The 17,471-nt window shown below is 35.8% G+C and overlaps 1 protein-coding gene and 1 long non-coding RNA gene across 5 annotated transcripts; one reads left to right on the forward strand and one right to left on the reverse strand.

Annotated features, from left to right (window-relative positions):
* Positions 1-6,680: 6,680 nt before the first annotated feature.
* Positions 6,681-9,683, reverse strand: LOC123723241. Its single transcript, XR_006756694.1, has 4 exons — positions 9,650-9,683; positions 8,576-8,798; positions 8,049-8,180; positions 6,681-7,846 (listed from the first exon to the last, which is right to left on the reverse strand). It is a non-coding gene; the product is annotated as an uncharacterized LOC123723241 (long non-coding RNA).
* A 594-nt stretch (positions 9,684-10,277) lies between these two features.
* Positions 10,278-12,572, forward strand: LOC123723228. Of its 4 annotated transcripts, none has more exons than XR_006756681.1 (3): positions 10,278-10,510; positions 11,823-11,975; positions 12,389-12,572. XR_006756681.1 is itself a non-coding variant. In XM_045685811.1 (3 exons), the coding sequence occupies exons 1-3, from the start codon at positions 11,035-11,037 to the stop codon at positions 12,403-12,405; spliced, it is 279 nt and encodes a 92-aa protein (XP_045541767.1). In that variant the 5' UTR covers positions 10,856-11,034; the 3' UTR covers positions 12,406-12,572. The 4 variants fall into 4 exon arrangements, 3 of the variants coding, with proteins under 3 accessions (XP_045541767.1, XP_045541768.1, XP_045541766.1); XM_045685811.1 differs by lacking the exon at positions 10,278-10,510 and adding an exon at positions 10,856-11,143; XM_045685812.1 differs by lacking the exon at positions 10,278-10,510 and adding an exon at positions 10,856-11,139.
* Positions 12,573-17,471: the final 4,899 nt, after the last annotated feature.

Consider the following 17,471-nt stretch of genomic DNA (forward strand, 5'->3'; position numbering starts at 1 on the left):
AGGAACTGACTTTGACGAAAAGTCACTTATTGCACCGGCTAAAAAAGAGCGCTTAAGGGAACTGTCCCAACTTCAGAAATTTGACACACCTGCTTGGAAGAGCATTCGCTATAAGAAGGCCTTGCAATCTAGTATAGCTACACCTGGATTTGTAGGCCTTAAACTGAATGAGGAGTTATGTCATTTTAATAAAACTAAAGATTATTTAGCATCTACTGAACAGTTATTAGCTGGATTATCAAATAATGTACTGGAGCAGAGGGACTTATTGAAATCAGGGTTACAAGAATTATTAGATTGGGCCTCGACACACTCAGCTAGTTTGAATGTTAATAACTTGTATGAGAGAATTAGTGCAATATTTGGACCCGGGTCACCAATTTATAAAAACTCAGAGACCACAATGCAAATTATTTGTGGAAAAAGAGCAGAATGTATTGAGGTTCGTCGAGACAGGATCATTAAAGAAATAGAGAATCAAAACTTAAGGTCAATCCTTCAAAATATTCCACCAAGTGAGGAACATCTTTTTAGTAGAGATGCCCTTCAACCAGTAATAGCATCCTTAGGCGGAACTCAGATGTGGTTAAATACCCCATCCTATGTAAGAGAGAAGAGGAAATTAAATAATCCACAGACCCAGGATAAGAGATCTTTTAAATATAATAATAATAATACCAGGGAGAGGGAGAATAATAGATTTCAAACAAAAAAATATAAGACTCAGAATAAACAACAGCCCTTTCGTAAGAACAATGTCCGCCCTGCCCAGAAAAAACAAAGTTGACTATCAAGTCAGTCCATTCAAGGGGGGTTGTCTGAGGAGTTTTGCTCATTTGTGGCAACAACAAGGGGCCAATCATCACATCTTGAAATTAATAACAGGAGCTCGTATTCCTTTCCTCAAAAAACCCCCATTGCAATACCCACACAGCCATGTATTAAGGAAGTTTTCAACCAGGAAGTCAGAGGAGATGACAGACATAATCAACCAATTAAAGAAACAGAATATACTAGAGGCACCTACAACAATAAATCCGGGTTTCCTTTGCAAAATGTTCATAGTGAAGAAGGCAGATGGAGGTCTTCGTCCCATATTCGATCTAAGGGGCCTAAATTCATTTGTGACAGTAAAACATTTTCAATTGATTTCTCAGATGGATGTAAGAGAATTTCTACAAATCAACGATTGGGCAGTGAAAATAGATATTCATCAGGCCTATTTTCATTTACCAATTGCAACAAGCCATCGGAGGTTCCTCCGAGTAGTGTACAACCAGGAACTTTTACAGCTGACAGCCCTACCATTTGGCCTATCTTCAGCGCCCAAGATGTTTGCTACTGTTTCCAACTGGATCGCGGAGATCCTAAGAGCAAGAGGTTTTCGCATACTAGTATATCTAGACGACTACCTCCTTGTCAGTCAGGATTATCAAACACTAGTTTCTCAGGTTGCGGAAACTCTGAGTTTACTAGAGACATTAGGATGGCATGTGAATTACAGCAAGTCAAGTCTGGATCCCTCTCATGTGGTGGAATATCTTGGTTTAGTTTGGAACACCCAAGACAACAAAATGGTGCTGCCCGAGAAGAAAGTAATAAAAATAGAATCTATTATCACAAAACTGTTGAGAGTCAACAACAGTTCTCTAAGAGAAATGCAGAGTTTGCTAGGTTTGCTCAACTTTGCAAACTACACTGTTTCCAAGGGTCGTCTGCACTGTCGCAGAATGCAACTCTTTCTCAAGCAGTTTCAACAGAACAGGCCAAGAGAGAAAAAAGATCTTCCATTGCAGGTTCGACAGGACCTAGAATGGTGGCTAGGGGTTGTGAAACACAGCTCACTACCTATAATAAAGCCAAAGGTTACTCACTTCTTAACTACAGATGCAGCGGATGCAGGCTGGGGTGCCCAGTTAAACAACAAGTACCTTTCAGGGAAATGGGCAATTTATCAGAGGCCATGGCACTCCAACATGAAGGAGCTTTATGCAGTATTTGCAGCCATACACAGTCAGCGGATGACTTTAAAGGAGGCTCATATTCTGATACAGTCCGACAACAGGACTCTGGTTTCTTACATAAGAAACGAGGGGGGGACAAGATCCCTAGGGTTGTTAAAGCTAACAACCAGACTTCTAAAGCTAACACAGAGTTTGAAAATAACTCTTTCAGCCACTTATCTTCCGGGAAGATTAAACGAGATTGCGGACCGTCTGTCCAGAGGTCGCAGGTTACCAGAGTGGCACCTTCTTCCCAATGCCACGGAGGCAATATTCAAAGAGTGGGGAATTCCCGACGTCGATCTGTTCGCGTCCAAAGAGTCAAGGGTCGTACCGAAGTACGTAACTTTAGATTCAGAAGATGGTGCCGCAATTTTTTGCGACGCGTTCAGTCGACAGTGGGACTTTCAACTGGGCTGGGCATTTCCCCCACCCAGTTTAATACCGAGGGTTCTAGCCCATCTAAACAGCGCAAAGGGGACTTACATTCTAATAGCCCCTCAGTGGACCAAATGCTTTTGGCTACCAGACCTGCGGACCCGAGTTATTGCAGAACCACTGCCGATAAAGAACCTGCGGAAGGTTCTAATAGATCTGACAACCGGCACCTGCCCACCTCAGGTGGACAAATTGTGCCTTCTAGCTTGGAAAATTGGGGGTGGGCAGACCAGATTGCAGACTGGTCTAAGTCAGAACAAGAGCTATTGAAGAAAAGCTGGCGTAGTTCAACTTTAACTACTTATAATGCCCCTATAAAAAGGTGGTTGAGATGGTGTAACACCCATAATATCAATGCTAGATCACCTGAAGGACAACAAGTTGCTAGATTTTTAGCAATGTTATTTTTGAATGAAAACTTGGCATACAGAACCATTCTCTTACACAAGTCAGCTATTTCTACTTTTTGTGCTATATCAGGTTTAGATTTATCAAAAAATTTCTTCATTCAGCAGGTTTTAAAAGCTATATCAATAAATAAACCAGAAAAGAAACAAATTCCAATTTGGGACACAAAAATATTATTTGATTGGTTGATAAGTTCCACAAACTCTAACTCGTTATTCGAGATATCTAGGCGCACAGCTTTAATATTGCTTCTAGCATCAGGACGTAGAGTCCATGATTTGACTTTACTTGATATAGGCCCACAGATGATCACCTGTACTGATGATGAAGTCAGCCTATGGCCCAGGTTCGGATCCAAGACAGATACAAGCACATATAGGCAATCAGGTTGGTTACTGCGGAAGCACCCAATCTGTCAGGTCTGTCCTGTAACACATATCAAAGCCCTCTTAGAGAGATCTAGGAGTAGAAGAGAACTTAATACAGAGGTCACAAACTTATTTATATCCCTTTCAGGGCCTCTAAGGCCCGCGTCTAGAACGATGATTGCCGGTTGGATTCGGACGATATTTAAAGATGTTCGAATTAATGCTCCACCAGGCAGTATTAGATCAGCTGTTGCATCAAGGAGCTGGTTGGAACATAGACCTGTTCAAGAGATCTTGGACAGGGGCAATTGGAAGAGATTGGAGACCTTTAAGAAATTCTACTGTCGTCCAGTCAATAATCAAGACTTAGAGGGCACCACAAGTGTTGATTTATTAAAGGATAATTTTAAAGTAATTAATTAATATTAATATTAAAATAGTAGTACAATGTGATTATATCAGGATAGCAATTAGATCTCACACAACTTTAGTTATTGTAAGAGTGTAGTTTTATTAAGAAGTATAAAGATTATTTTTTAGTTTTATAGATTGTTGATTCTTATTGATTTTATGATTACTGTGTTAATTGAGATGCACAAAATAGAGCTGATTAATTATACCAGTGTTTTAATACTTTTTATTCATCATAGCATTTGTGTTACCACCAGCAGATACCAAACAGGTCTTCATATCAACGCTGTGTGTTTTAGAAAAACACATAATATAACTGTTTTGCATTCCAACAAAACAGGTATTATGTGTTGAATAAAACACACAGCGTTGCAGCAATACTCTTGCTGGTGATCTGAAGACACTATGAATTTGACAACTATGACAGCGCCCTCCGAGTATAAAAGAGTGCGCACGCTGGTGAGAGAACGAGATAAGTATAAAACCATGGACATATCGGTAAGTTTAATCATAGACAAATGAGAATTAAGGCTATTCACAACAGCTTTCTTCATATCAACGCTGTGTGTTTTATTCAACACATAATACCTGTTTTGTTGGAATGCAAAACAGTTATATTATTTCACTCATGCGTTGATAGTCCAAACCGCAGTAGCATGATTTTATTTTGTCCAATAAAATCTTGAGAAAATACCGGGAAATACAAGTTCTTTATTCCTATTGGTCCTTACGATCCGCTCTACTAAGTTTCACCACTGCCAATACTGTAACTTTATCCAGCGCCTGCTGTACACGCTTTCTTATTGGTTAGTATAGCATCTACCAATGCGAACAAGAGAATATAAGTTCGATATGTCGATATTTCGATTATGTTCACACTTCATATGTATCGTATATTTTCAGTGTTCTGTTGATTTGACAGCGGTGGTTTAAAAAAGATAAACTGTAAAGTACTTGCATGCATATCAATATTACAATTTATATGATTAATTTATCTATAATAGACATTATCCTAAAAAATACGATAATTTCGATCCATGCACGATAATTTTACGCCCCTGGTACGATAGTCAGTCCACTTCAAGTTGCTAACGCTGTAACCACCCAAATGGATCAAATAATCGAGAAATATCTGATAAGATGTATCTTTTAGTAATGGAAAAAGACAACTCTGGTAAGTGGACTGTAATGTGAAAGCTGTTATCAAACTTGGAGACGTGCTGTCATTTTGTTTAAATTAACTATGTTGGGCGACTTTTATTTTTTTTAGAAATATTTGCATGAATCATAAAATGTTTTTAAATTTTTTTTGTAAACATTTCGTGGTTGGTTTTTTCTTTTTAGTAGACATTATTAGTTTTTATCACACCTAACCTACACCTCCCATCCTGCCGTTCTGTGGTCTGCCGCCGCTCATCTGTCGCTGGGCGACTCCATCGGAATTCAGCCATAGCAGGGGGAGTGATAAACGCCGCGGAATCATAGACTGATAGCACGTTACCCCACGACCTTATAAATTTTATGTGCCTACCGCTGAGTGTTTGGTAATATTAAACATCTTTTGCTACCACCGGAGTTTCTTTTCTCACCTAGTTAGGGTGTAGGGACCCAGAGAATAAGGCCACCCTTAACCCTTGGAGGACGGTACAATGTAGTAGGTCAAAGTTATCTAAGGAGTATGTATACTCTGAGATTACCAATCAACATGTTTTACCAGCAGTTCCATCAGATCATTATTGTGCACCATTATTAATGCTATTCCGCATGAAAGATTCTTTAAACATCCTCGTAGAACAGTAGACGGAGCACTCATCTCGGGAAAATTCAGAACCTGCAGGAGGTAATGAAGTTGTGTGAAACGATGAAGCTACTTCTCTTCGGCGATCCTAAAGGTGGTGATGTGGTGTTATTTCAACCTTTGCATTTTTCATATTTTTTATATTTAGAAATTGTTACGTTGACACTGTAATTTTTAATGAAATAAAATCAAATCAATATATTTGGTGTGCCGTTTATTTATTACATCGATATGTGAGTTAAAAGATTGGTATTCTTGCTTCAGAAATTTAGTGCAGTCTTAAATTGAGGTGGAGTGTTGTGAATGGGATCTATCTTCTTGAGGATCGAAAGAGGTTGTTGCACTATTAGGTTGATTCTATAAGGAAGATATATTTAAAACAGTAGAGAAAATATGTGCACGAGATGGAATTTTAATTTTATTATTTGACGTTGTTGTTCAATCAATTTATTAGTTTAATAATAAACATTATTTAAGTAATTTACAGTGTGTAATTCCTAACCAAATTCTATCAAACTGCGTTAAATGAAATTTATTATTTTTTAAGTATTTGTTATAATTTGTGTTACATTTTTTGTTATAGTGGCAACAAAATTTCTTTTCTTCATCCCAATCTAAACGAGGCACAAACCATAAATGACAGAATAATCTGTTGACCAATAAGAGACCAGGTGAGCTGACCAATCAGGGAAGTGGTCATGAATTATCGGGCCGTGCAATATCACCCCCGTACCGTTAATGTACAGCCAAATAATTCGTGTACAAGTAATCCACGGCCTAATATTCCGTGACCAGTGGTCGCCAATTATCAGGCCGTACATTATCGTGGCTGTACAATATCGGTACGGTCTGGATAATGTACAGCCACGATAATGCACGACCTGATAATGTACGGCCCAATAATTCATGTACAAACAAACCTTTGTTTGTTTGTACATGAATGTTGTGCATTATCGGGTCGTACAATATACGGACTCAAAATATTGTAACACTACCATGGACGCGAGGTCTCACGGACTGCTATAACTTATAACTAATATTTTTAAGAAAACTGCCATTTTATTTAATTTTTTTATTTTTGACGTACCTAAAGATTATCAAATTAAAAGATTAATTGCCTTAGATCAAATTAAAGACTACAACTTAAAAAAAAATAACTTCTTGAAAAAAAAACCACATTAATCTGTAAGTATATACTATACCAAACATAAAAAACAAAAAATCAACTTCTAAACTTGAAACATAAACATTCTGACAAAGGTCCAATAGCAGTAAAATTTTTGACAGTCATTTTACAAAGGCTTAGAACACTGAAGGCATATAGCTTTTTTACAGCCAACACAAGTGTAGTTAGTCTTCCTCTTTAGTTTAGGTGGACAGATTCGGTAGGTCTTTCGTTTCGAATACTCGATTTCTAAAGTAGGGGGCTCCGCAATAGGCAGATCTGCTCCTAAAACGCGCTTCAATGTCATATGCAATTCCTTTGGCAAATTTAAGGTTTAAATGGATTTCACATCTTTGCATTTGTGGTACGACCAAGGAGGCTAATTTCATAATAAAATTCCTTCTTTCTATTGCTTTTCGCTGATGCTGATTATGTAGAATGTGAGCATTCACTGCACACAAGTCCAGTATCCTATAGAAAATGACCATAGGCCACCTTCTTGTTCTACGGCTACTGCTATATATAGAACATTTCTTGTCAGTCTCGTCTACTCCTCCTTTAGTGGAGTTATAGTAGTGAATAATTTCAGGTTTGATGTCTACAGCAAATACTAAACAAACGGCAACGTTGTTTTCATCTTCGGATTGATCTGACTCGAAAAGCATTTGATTAATTTCATCTTCAAATGAAGGATCGTCAATGCGTTTTTTTTTTTTGACATCTGTTGGGCCGTCCCACGTTGACCTTGAAGTTAGTTTAGCCGCAGAAGTACTCGGTTTTATGTTTTTTGATATTTTTTTTGCTTATATCCTATAAAAAATATAATCGCAGTCAATAAATGTTTGTATTGAAAACGTGGACTCGCGGTCTCACAGACCGCAGGCGAAATTTAAAACAAAATTTCTCAGCCAAATTGCAGCCAGCGATACAACTTCTCTTCTTCACAGTCGTTTCGCCACTAAAGTCGAAGCTACTAAACGTCACAAGAGCGAGGAGTGAGGGGAAGTAGGGTAAATACAATTTTCAGAAACGAGAGCGGTCTGTCAGACCGCGCGTCCATAGTTAAAGGTTAATACTGCAGCAGTAGTGGTAAATTTTTTTAAGGCTTTTTGTAAAGTAATATTTTCAGACAATCTTAGCGCTTTTTTAAGTCTTGTCATTGCAGAATCTTTTGCATTTTGTAATTTTTTTATTTTATTTCCCAAAGCTGCAAGATGAGAATTGAAATTGTTAACAATTTTTCTTTGGGCATTATCTGTAAAATAGTAAAATAAAACAATTAATTAACTTACAAAAAAGGAAAATACTATTATTTCCAGTAATATTGATATATTGAGCTTTTTGATATCAACTTAGTGATCATAGCCGAGTGAATGTTTATGCAAGTATTGAAAATTAATTTAAGCATTTTATACACACAACAATAAGGAATTATTATGTACAAAAAAATTTTAAACCTTTCACAGTTGCACATGTCTCCATTACACTAGTAGCAGTCTGTGAAGTTGAAGTTGATGGAGCCGGCTGCATTGAATTTGGAGTATTTGACCGATTAGATATATCTTCCAAAGGTTGTCGTGACTGGAAAGCTGAAATTTACATTAGTTAAGTAGTAGTAGCCAGTAGATAAGATCATACTTTATATGTATTATTAATATACAGTGTAAACTCCATGTAACATCAATGAAGGGACTGTGCATTTTATGGCGTTATAGAGAGTTGTTAAATGAAGAGTAGAAACATCAGAAAAGTTTATTTCAGACTAGTGTTAGTAGATGTATGTTCATTAAAAACAATCTTATTTAAACACTCTGTTAGTGTCCGAGTTTGACGTTAAATCGAATGACGTTACATGGAGTTAACACTGTATATCATACTTTATATGAGTGATTACATACAATCCTCTAAAAAAACTTATCTATCAGGTTGTATTTACTAAAACTTAAAAACAATAGATTTTTTTTAATTTTATTATATGCATTACCTTGCAAATAAAGGGTGGGTACTGCAGCTGGACTAAGCCTATTGCTCCGTGTTTCATATTGCGGCTCAAAGTGATGATGGCAAATTCTTCTGCACCTAAAAACAGTCTGTTCATCTAACAATAAAATGTCACCACCTGCTGACTGCTTTTGCCCATACTAAAAATCTGTCCAAGTTTTCAGGATCAGGATTCGGAAATAAATGCAAAATATTTCCCTCTCCACCTGTAATAAAGAATACATCCATGTAAAAATAGTCTTCAAAAGAATGGCCTACAATTTTTAACTTTTTTATATAAAGTAGTGGAAAGTGAACTGGCGGTTCACCTGATGTTGTTCGCCACCCATGGACATTTGCAACTCCCGTAGAGTTTTAAATGCGTTGCCATCTTTAAATAAAGTAGGCCCAAGCTACCTCACTCACCAGACGAAACGCAGAAGTGTACTAGTGTTCTACTTTACGCCGGTCTTCTGTAAGATCGTGGTACTCATTCGAACGGACCTACACATTCGTGCAACAGTGAACACTGTTGCATGGCCCTACCACCGTTGAATGGTAAAAATTGAATAAATAAACACTTTACTTTTGATCAACACTACAACCAACTATGTATATACTAGCTTTTCGCCCACGGCTTAGCTCATGTTGAAGCCCTTAAACAAATACCTATCAATCCTTTACAAAACTTTTTTTCAATTAAAAATAGGCTATGTCCTTTCTCAAGCACTAGACTATATGTGTACTAAATTTCATTTAAATGGGTTTAGTAGTTTTTGAGTGAAAGCGAGACAGACAGAGAGTATGGATAGTATATAACCAACTAAGTAAGAACTATATTAAACGTAATAACAACAGTTTTTCTTCCAGGTGTAGCACCATTGGTTTGGTTTGTTATATTTGTCTATCAGTGGTAAAATACATAAATACATAAAAAAGATCTTATAAAAGATTATTTCATTGAAGATTACTTTGAAATAATAAACAGAATTAATGTCATGGGGTTATATCAATTAACAATAATTGCAAGTTAAAATATCAACATTTTATAGTATTAAAAATTACCAAAATAACTTACGTGACTTATTGCAATTCGGGACACAGCATCTTTTGGCAGCAGACATGGTAAAATTCTGATATTTTTTGCACAAAACAGGAGTCCAAATGAAATTGCAAGGGTCTTTCGGAATAAACGAAGCTGTCGGTTTCCAAAGTTTTGTCGTGTCCAAAGTGATAAGCAGAATAGTCAAAGTCAGGGAAACTAGCCGGGTCGTCGTTAAAAATCCACGTAAAATTTTTTGCACACGCATTTACTCCAAGAGAAAAACGAAACAAAACAGTTTTTTGGTAAGCAGACATTAATACGTCATAAACAAATTACAAACCATGGACAAAATAAAGTAGAAGACCAAAAATATATAAATTTTCCATGAAAATTATATATTTTTTTGTTTCTAAAATTATTTTGCATTTAAAAATAATTTTTATGCATCTGCTTAGTATTGTTTAAAATAATTAAATAATTTTATTTTATTAAACATAAATGAATTTGGCAAAGCGCCATCTCACGATGTGTTACGGTTACATTAACCGACCAAATATAATAGTTACGTAAAATAGATCTTAATCAATATGCTTCAATACGTACTAAAATTGGTCGGGTTGTAACTGCTTACATTTGTACTAAGTTATAACACCATGGTTTTTATTTTGCTATGTGTGTAGCTGAGAAGTCGGATTTGTGCTCTTTTCTTATAAAAATCTAATTATTTGCTATATTTTTGGATGTAGTGATCGTCTAGAAAGTACTCAAGACAATTTTAAAGTCAAAAATGAGTGGTATCAAAAAGAAAAAGTGCGAAATATGTGGAGTAAAAACTTGTCGAATGGACGGCCAAAAAAGGATATTCATGACAAGATTTCCTCTAGACGAAGATCGGTAAGTATAGAATATAATATATATAACCGCGTAAAATAACTGTAAATCATAATTTTCATTAAACAGTTGGTTTTTCGAGTAAAATAATGCTTAACCTTATTGATATGTAAAGAATAGTGTTGTGTAAGTTTTATCGATAATTGTGTTTTATACCTATATATATTAAATATATATTAATATATTATACTTTATTAATATATAGGTATATAAATACATATATATATATATTAAATAAACTAACAAAGAATAAATAAATTATTAATTATCACCATATTACTATAGTATTATAATTATCACCAGGTAACTATTAAAAATTTTAACATAGTTTTCTTTTTAGCTGCAACAATGGGTAGCGGCGACTGGTAACTGAAAACTTGATTGACGTGCCTATAGAAAAATTGAATCAATTAAAATACATTTGCGGCAAGCATTTTCATGCAAAATATTTCAAGAAAAAGAAAACACTGTTAAAGAAAAATGCTGTTCCACATATTGATATTGCTAAAAATCCATTAATAGATGAAATGGTCCATAGTTTTCCATTACACGTCCAATATGTGGCTAAAAGTGACACAAGAAAAGATGTTTTAAATGATCATAATTACTGCAGCCGTATTGCCGTGATTGCGGTTGGTAATATGTATTTTCTTAATTTGTAAAACATTATTATTTATTTATTTTATTGACTGAGCCAGCCATTAGGTATATTGGTTGTCATACAGCAAAAAACATAAATAAACATGTCTTAATTGTTTGAAACATTTTCAAAGTAATTTTCTTGTGTGTTGGAAAACCTTCAACTTCTACTTCGGAAATTCTGATTGAGAATGATTTAAAAGGAAAAATGTCACTAACTAAATTTTTAGAATAAAAATCTTTAATTCTAACTAGCTTTTACCCGCGACTCCGTCCGCGCGTAATAAAAAATAGAAAACGGGGTAAAAACTATCCTATGTCCGTTTCCTGGTTGTAAGCTACCTGTCCACCAATTTTCAGTCAAATCGATTCAGCCGTTCTTGAGTTATAAATAGCAATAACTAGCACGACTTTCTTTTATATATATACTAGCTTTTACCCGCGACTCCGTCCGCGCGGAATAAAAAAAAATAGAAAACGGGGTAAAAATTATCCTATGCCCTTTTCCTGGTTCTAAGCTACCTGCCCACAATTTTCAGTCAAATCGACTCAGCCGTTCTTGAGTTATAAATGGTGTAACTAACACGACTTTCTTTTATATATATAATATAGATTTAACTTGTATTTTGAATGAAGTTATATAAATAGTAATCAATAAACCATTTGTATATTCCAGCTGCATTCTACACGCCATTCTTCAAGGAGGTGTGGGAGCGTAAAGGCGAGATTGAGCGCGCCTTCCGCATGGAGCAGCCTCACAACTTGCAGATGTGGCAGCAGCGCGCCCCGCACCACCACCGCGACACCACTCCCACCATCTCAACCACAAGTACCATATCTCTATACATACATACAAACAAACACACAGCTCAGAAACTCAATGCCTTATTCACTGGTGCAGATAAGAGATTGCCTAAGACCTAATTTTAGTTCTCTTTCCCTTCCCACCCTTTTCCTATTAGGAAAGGATGGGAAGGGAAGGTGAATTTGATGGAGGAAAAGATTGGAAGGTTAAATATTCTCTTTTTGTCCTTCGTCGGTTGAGGGTAGGCAACGCATCTGCAATTGCGAATGTCTATGTGCAGCAGTCGCTTCGCCATTTTGGCGAATTCATGTGGCTGTTTGCTCGTTTGCCACGTTGTAATATAAAAAAAATGTAATTTTATTTGTCCAAGAAGTTTAGAATTGGTTTTTCATTAAACAATAATTTTTGTTTTATTAATATTTGTTGTGTTATTTCAGGACGGAACATAAATTGACTAACTCATTGGATCTACTGATCGGTCCTGACTCACGAGCTGATATCGACTCTGAATACAGCGACATTTTGAACAACTCCAAGAATAGAGGCTTCCTTAAAGGTATAGAAATATTATTCCATACAATCTGTAGATTTGCTAGATGTAATGCTAAAAGAGTACGAGTTTCAAGACACAAACAAAGATGTTGAAGATAAAGTGAAGTGGAATCAGTCTCTGATTAGGAAAGCTGACTCCACCATCTTGAGGGATACGATCTAGGCAGATATCTGTAGATTTCACTATTGACTTACTATTTTTAAGTTTACAAAATCGCTAAATGTTAGTGAATTCAGTCATGGACGTCATTATGAATTTAATGTACTAATGACTTACAACAGCAGTAATTTACATTAAATAGGTTTAAGAGATTTATTTAAATTGTGCCATCTTTAAATTGGTATAGTTCAATTCAAATATCTTGGCGGCTTAAGGTAATATGCGTGCTGCGCAGTGTCCTCACCCACATCCCACTACGCCTTGCTACAATTAACCTTGTGTTCTGCGCAGAGACACACAAGACATTTAACTTAACTTATTTACTTTTATTTTATACTAGCTAAAAAACCCGGCTTCGCCCGGGAGTTGATATGAGATGACGTGGTAGAGTCGAAATAAAAAAATAAACTATGACGTAAAAAGTAAGAAAAAAGTTCATTGAAAACGTTTTCTCATTATTTACAGTACTTGTTTATAAACAACATTTTTCATTTTATTGTCCGGTGTATATATACATAAATTTTTCGGATTTCCTACTCTTGAGCAAGCTACATATAGCTGACCATGAGAGAAGCAGGATTCTTTGAGGTTAATGCCACAATATTTTAAAGTTTGTCCTTGCGCTTTGTTAATTGTAAAACTAAAGGCTAATTTTACTGGAAACTGCAGTCTTTTAAATTGAAATGGCAATTCCGAAGAGATCAGAGGTATTCTAGGTATAAATACTGGCTGTCCTAAATGTATAAATACACAAAATTTAATAACTTTATTATAGCAACAAATTAAATTTAAGACTTTATTGAAATTGGAATTTTAAATTTCGTGTCACTACTACACATGCTACAATTGCTCGCAACGCTTTTGGAAATGCAACCCAAACAATCGTTGTCCTGAATGAAGTTCAAATATTCGATAACAGATGGCGCCACTATACTTAATTTCCAAGTTGTAGGGTTGGAAAGTTCCTTATATCTTTTAAAACATGCCCTTTAGATTAAAACGGGAACTTTCTTGTTCGAGGAGGGATAAAGGGCTATCACACCACATAAGTCCCTTTATCGTGTCGGGACTCCTTTTTAAGTTTTATCGGCACGCACATTTTATCGACTAAGTTGTATTATATATATATAGATGAAAAAGAACAACATTTGTGAAAACATATTGCTATACAGTATGTAACTTACAGTAACTTAATTTACGAACACAACAATTATTTTCTGTTTAATCACATTAATATTCATCTCATACGTCTTCAACAAATACATTGCCAGCATCAATCCACTTGGATACATCGTTGATTAAGGGGGCAGTCATATCAAAAGTTTCTTCAGTCTTGGCTATTTCTTGTTCGTCGATGGTCTCGACGTCTAACCACTCCACGCTTTCTTCCAAAACACGTAAAACTTCTTGTAGCCTCCTGGATAGAATCCGCAGAGGTCGCACGCGAGACAGGTTGTCCACTGCACCACCATGCACCAACTGTGAGTTTACAAAGCGCTAAACACCGCCCTATATTCGAATATAGGTCGAAAAAAATACGAGATTTCTCTCATTAAAATCGACTACGTGACAAAAAGCTGAACCTCCCCCCTCCCTCCCGTGACTGACCGTAGTATTTTAAAGACTCCGCCCCCCCCCCCCCCTAAACGGGTCACGTAATATGGGTACGTTCCCTAATATCGTTTGCGAATAGTTTCTAACATCCTATGTAATTTCTGTATTTTAATTGAAATAAAACTAAAAATTTTAATTAATAATTAAATTAAAATTTTAAAATATTTCACGGTATACTAAGCTTTACAATTCAAGTTCGTCACGATTTTGTTCCGATAGTATGTCACATGACGCACAGGAGGTGACGTTTACATCCCACGAAAGTTTTAAAATTAAAAATAACTAATATTTTGTTAAATTAACTTGTTTTTAGCTTTATTAATATATATATATAATAAAGGTTAGTTTATGTTTTATAAGCAATATGATAAAGTAAAGAATACGAGTTTATTTACCTTTTAAATACTGTCACTATCCAGAAAACTTTTTCTGGACGCCGAAGACACCAACACTTTCGTCTCAGTTTTTGTTCCAACTGACGTTAAAAACAACAATGACGGTATCAAAAACTATCACAATTTTGCCAGAAAGGAAGAAAATACACAAATTAGTAGATTTAGTCTTATGTAAAATATCAAATTCACCGTGACGAAACGGGATTTTCCGGTACTAAGGTTTTCGTAGGACAGTATTAAAATAGTTATATTTTTAAAATAACCATAAGTTTAACACATATAAACTTGAAAAGACACTTTAAGACATACAGAGACTATGTTCAAACACTTAAACATACTCAAAGACCAATATTCTACAAATGAGATGTATTTGAAGTCTCCGAGAGTACTGTGGGACACACGAAATCTGCATCTCCTATTTTACTTTTTTTTTAATATAAAAATAAACATCCGCTTTTTATGACCCTTTATAATTTAATTCTGTTTTAAAACATTTACCTAGGTCGTATGAAATTTCACTTTTACATGTCCTATATAAGAAAGTAAAAATAAAAATGGTTAAAGTTGTGAGACAGTCCGATTTTGCTAGGGTCATTTTTTGTGAAAAACACCCACTTATAAACTGATTCGGAAAATATTTATTCTTACTCAAACATATTGGATATAATTTAGTTGATACAGGATTATTATTAAATATGTATATATAAAAGTTAAACAGTTATTTTTGAATACTATACATCTTACTTATTTGAGAATATAAACGGAATTAATTTATTATAACGACAATGTCCAAATCTTAATCTATTGATTGTGGTTATAAAGTTTCTATTTTCTGCATATGGATGTTTATAATAAATACCACGGTGAAAGCGGCGGGGAGTCTTGAATTTCAGTGTACCACTTTCCTTTTTCTCTGCTGTTAAGCTTCCAACAATTGTGCCACAATATTCTTAGGTCGCTTTTTAACTTTTCTCGGAAGTCCGTGAAAGGAATTTTTAGTTCTGTATGATCCTCATCATATGTTCCTCGAGCAGCTCTATCTGCGACCTCATTTCCTAGAATACCGCAATGAGAAGGTACCCATTTAAATTTAACAATTTTGCCTTTACTTTTAAGGTCTAATAGTATTTTCTTAATATCAAATAAAATATAATTTGAGCTATATTTAATATACATATTCTCTAAAGCTGATAAACAACTTAGACTATCAGAAACAATTAAAAATTCTAAACTATTTAAATTCTGCACATGTAACAATGCTTTATAAATTGCATAACATTCAGCTGTATAAATACTACATACTGAGGATCATAATAAGCTGAAGCTACATTATTTGTATCCTTTGACCCATCATCAGTATACAATTTATAAGCATTATTTATTAGCGGATCATTTACAGAATCCAAAAATTCATATTTATTACTAATTCTATCTGTACTGATTATGGCATTTAAATCATGGGTTAAACATTTGTAATCTATGCTATAAATCGGTAAAAAGAGATAAGAGGTATGTATATTTTTACAAATAGTTTTTAGATTTAATACTATATACAACAATTCTGGGAAGTTATGTTCACATACAAATTGTGCAGCATCAATATTATTAACTTTACTTAGCAAACTCTGAGGGAGTTCTTCATGAGGTAAAATCCTATTCAGTACAAATGTATTGCCAGTAGCCAACAATTTTAGACTAAAGTTATTAGCAATTTGCAATCGCCGTAATTTTAGAGGTATTATGCCACTTTCAGCTTCCATTGCATTTATTGGAGTTGAGCACATTGCTCCTGTTATAATTCTCAGTGCTTTATTTTGAATGATATCTAGCTTCCTAAGGTGACTTACATTAGCATTCATGTATGCCAATGAACTGTAGTCAAAATGACTTCTAACAATACTCTTGTACAACATTGTCAGAGTTTTTGGATCGGATCCCCAGTGAACACCTGCTAAAGAACGTAAAATATTAAGCCCCTTTGAAGCGTTTCTAATTATATAATTGATGTTACTTACTTACTTAAAGTCCTATGTCCCCGTAGTGGGGCAGAGGGCGTCCACAGTACGTCGCCAGCTCACTCTATCTTGGGCTCTGCGTTTGGTCTCGAGCCATGTCAGCCCGACTGTCTTCATGTCGGCTGCCACTGAGCGCCGCCAGGTTTGTTTAGGGCGACCACGTCTTCTTGTTCCTAGCGGGATCCACTCCGGGGCCTCCCTGGGAATATGACTGGGGTCCCGACGAAGCGTGTGGCCAATCCATAACCACTTGCGGCGTCTTATTTGTTGACCAATCGGCTGTTCTCTGCAACGTGCAAGGAGTTCTTCGTTGCGGATCGTATCTGGCCAGAAGATTCCTAGGATCTGTCGGAGGCAGCGATTGATGAAGACTTGGACCCGCTGTGTTGAAGCTTTTGTCACCTTCCAGGTTTCGCATCCATATAGCAGTACGGATTTTACATTAGATCGAAATATTTTAGTCTTCACTCGGTGCGTAAGCTTCTTAGACTGCCATATGGGGGAAGGTGGCCCTGGCCTTGGGTATTCTAGAGGTGATATCTTCGTCGGTTCCTCCAGAGTTGGACACGACACTACCGAGGTAAGTAAACATCTGCACTTGCTCGATGTTGACGTCCCGTAGTGACAGTGGTAGCGTGTTACTTCCCTCAGTACGCATCTCTTGAGTCTTCCGCGCGTTGATTTTTAAGCCAACTCGCGCTCTCTCTTCTTGCAAGTCGTCCAATTTTGCTTGCTTCATACTTCATACATATGAAGTAATTGCTATCAGTTCAAGTCCAATTAT

The sequence above is a fragment of the Papilio machaon genome, chromosome W, assembly GCF_912999745.1.
Source record: "Papilio machaon chromosome W, ilPapMach1.1, whole genome shotgun sequence".
Lineage (NCBI taxonomy): Eukaryota > Metazoa > Arthropoda > Insecta > Lepidoptera > Papilionidae > Papilio > Papilio machaon.

What these genes read in the sequence shown, in the direction of transcription:
- LOC123723228 (XM_045685810.1), top strand. Translation starts at nt 11,035, where the DNA reads ATGGTCCATAGTTTTCCATTACACGTCCAATATGTGGCTAAAAGTGAC. An exon ending in TATTGCCGTGATTGCGGTTG is followed by an intron (nt 11,144 to 11,822) that starts GTAATATGTATT and finishes TGTATATTCCAG; the next exon opens with CTGCATTCTACACGCCATTC.